General features: G+C 39.4%; 1 protein-coding gene across 2 annotated transcripts; it reads left to right on the forward strand.

Annotated features, from left to right (window-relative positions):
- The first annotated feature begins 372 nt into the window (after positions 1-372).
- On the forward strand, positions 373-1,734 carry LOC112521654 (transcription factor bHLH148-like). Of its 2 annotated transcripts, none has more exons than XM_025130636.1 (2): positions 373-503; positions 789-1,734. In XM_025130636.1, exon 2 carries the CDS (start codon positions 874-876, stop codon positions 1,591-1,593), a length of 720 nt encoding a protein of 239 aa, XP_024986404.1. In that variant the 5' UTR covers positions 373-503; positions 789-873; the 3' UTR covers positions 1,594-1,734. The 2 variants fall into 2 exon arrangements, with proteins under 2 accessions (XP_024986404.1, XP_024986405.1); XM_025130637.1 differs by having other exon boundaries at positions 420-503; positions 776-1,734.
- The last annotated feature ends 252 nt before the right edge of the window (positions 1,735-1,986 follow it).

Here is a 1,986-nt window from a genome sequence, read left to right on the forward strand (position 1 = left end):
TGAAAAATCTTTGAACCAAAAAAAATGTATTATAATTTTAAAAAAAACTCTGAAATCTTCGTTTTTAAAGAATTTATTTCACTTAAATTAATTTTACAAATCTGAAAAAAATGAATAGTTTAAAAGAAACGTGAAGTAACGTGGTCTTAATGTAGTATCATATCACGGGGCCAAACGTCAAAAGACGGGGGTAAATGGAGGGAGGCCAAAGAGGTTTAGGCGACCTAATGGGTAATGGGGTCCACGCCACCACCACTAAAATATAAAAAACAAAAAAAGAGGGGCCCAAAACGTAAAGCAACGAACGTGGGAGGGTGAAACTGAAAATATACGAAATGGGATTTTAAAGAACCGGCCAAGGCGTGCCTCCATGTGATTCCTACTCCTCCTCCCTTTGTATCCCACCACCCCTCCCTCCTCTCTCTGTATCTCTCTCCGAATTATACGTCTGTAAATTGATAATCGATTCGTTTGGATACTTCAATTGCTCGGAGTTCGTAGAGGTAATAAATCTTTTTAGTTCTGGTTTGATAACTCGATCCTGCTAAAATTTAAACAAAATCATTGTTTGTTGATAGTCTTATCGGTTTATCTCTCGTTTGTGTTTGATTTTTGATGGTGAACTTGTAAGGATCTAGATGTTTCATTCAAATTTTCGATTTTGTTGATATTCGATTGGGATAATCTAATGGAATCTGTAGTTTTTTTTTCCGGTACGAATCTGTATGTTCGTTGTTGATTCGAATGACTTATTCTTGTTTCTGACATGATTTAGTTTGAATCTACAGGAAGTGATTGTCGTCATAGAGATTAAATTCTGTTTCTTCTATAATTGATCCGATCTGAAGAACAATTGCAAACGATTTTCTGTTGATGGCGTCGTCAACGTTGATTCCGAATCCGGTAACGAACAACACGGACAGAGCACGTGACTCGTCGAAAAGGAGAAAGAGGAAGAAAATCCAAAGGCAATCTAGTGGTATTGGTAGGGATCAGAACAGTCAGAACTTGAATAACAATAACGATCAGATTACGCCGTGGAAGTCGGAAGTTCAACAGCAAGTTTACAGCTCAAAACTCCTGCAAGCTCTCCGTCAGGTCCGACAAGGCTCCGGTTCCGGCACCTCTTCTACTAAAACTCCCCGGCGTGGACGCGCCGTCCGTGAGGCCGCTGACCGAGTCCTTGCGGTGACGGCGAAAGGGCGTACCCGATGGAGCCGTGCGATTCTCACAAATAAACTCAAACTTAAATTCATGAAGAGTAACAGGAGACAGAGAGGGGTGGTTGCGACGGCGACTGGCAATAGGCGGTTAAAGAAGCCGAGAGTGAGTATATTGAGGTTGAAAACAAAGAATTTACCGGCCGTGCAAAGGAAAGCACGTGTTCTCGGACGGTTAGTTCCCGGTTGCCGAAAACAACCGTTGCCGGTTGTACTAGAAGAAGCGACTGATTATATAGCAGCTCTTGAGATGCAAGTGAAAGCCATGGCTGCTCTCGCCGATCTTCTCTCCGGCGGATCCAGTTCTAGCTCCAGTGCCGGAGCCGGTAATCTAGGTCAACTCAGTTTTAGCCGGTCACCACCAAGCTTATGATATCTATACCTCTCTCTGTCTTCCTATTTTCCGTCTTTGTTTTCACTTTTTTTTCTACCTTCCAGTTTTACCGTCCAAGTACGTCACTGTTAAAATACATTCTCTTCTTTTATTTGTTATTTTCCTTTTTCTTTTTACCATAATATCTGATTTTTGACCAAATAATTTAATGCTTCAGAAACATGTCATACATACACTTGAAAGTTAACCTTTTTTCCGCAAATCATTTATATATCCTTGAATTGATTAAAGTAAATTGGGAGTTGTTTTCTATTAAATATTAATGTAAAAATTGCACCGAAAAATGCTTTGATGTTTATTGTTTAAACTTTAAGGTAAATAATCGGTGGTTCTTGGTTTATAAATTTTTTTAAACAAGAAATCATGAATTTA

This window comes from Cynara cardunculus, assembly GCF_001531365.2.
Source record: "Cynara cardunculus var. scolymus isolate 2C chromosome LG 11, CcrdV1, whole genome shotgun sequence".
In the NCBI taxonomy this organism is placed as follows: domain Eukaryota; kingdom Viridiplantae; phylum Streptophyta; class Magnoliopsida; order Asterales; family Asteraceae; genus Cynara; species Cynara cardunculus.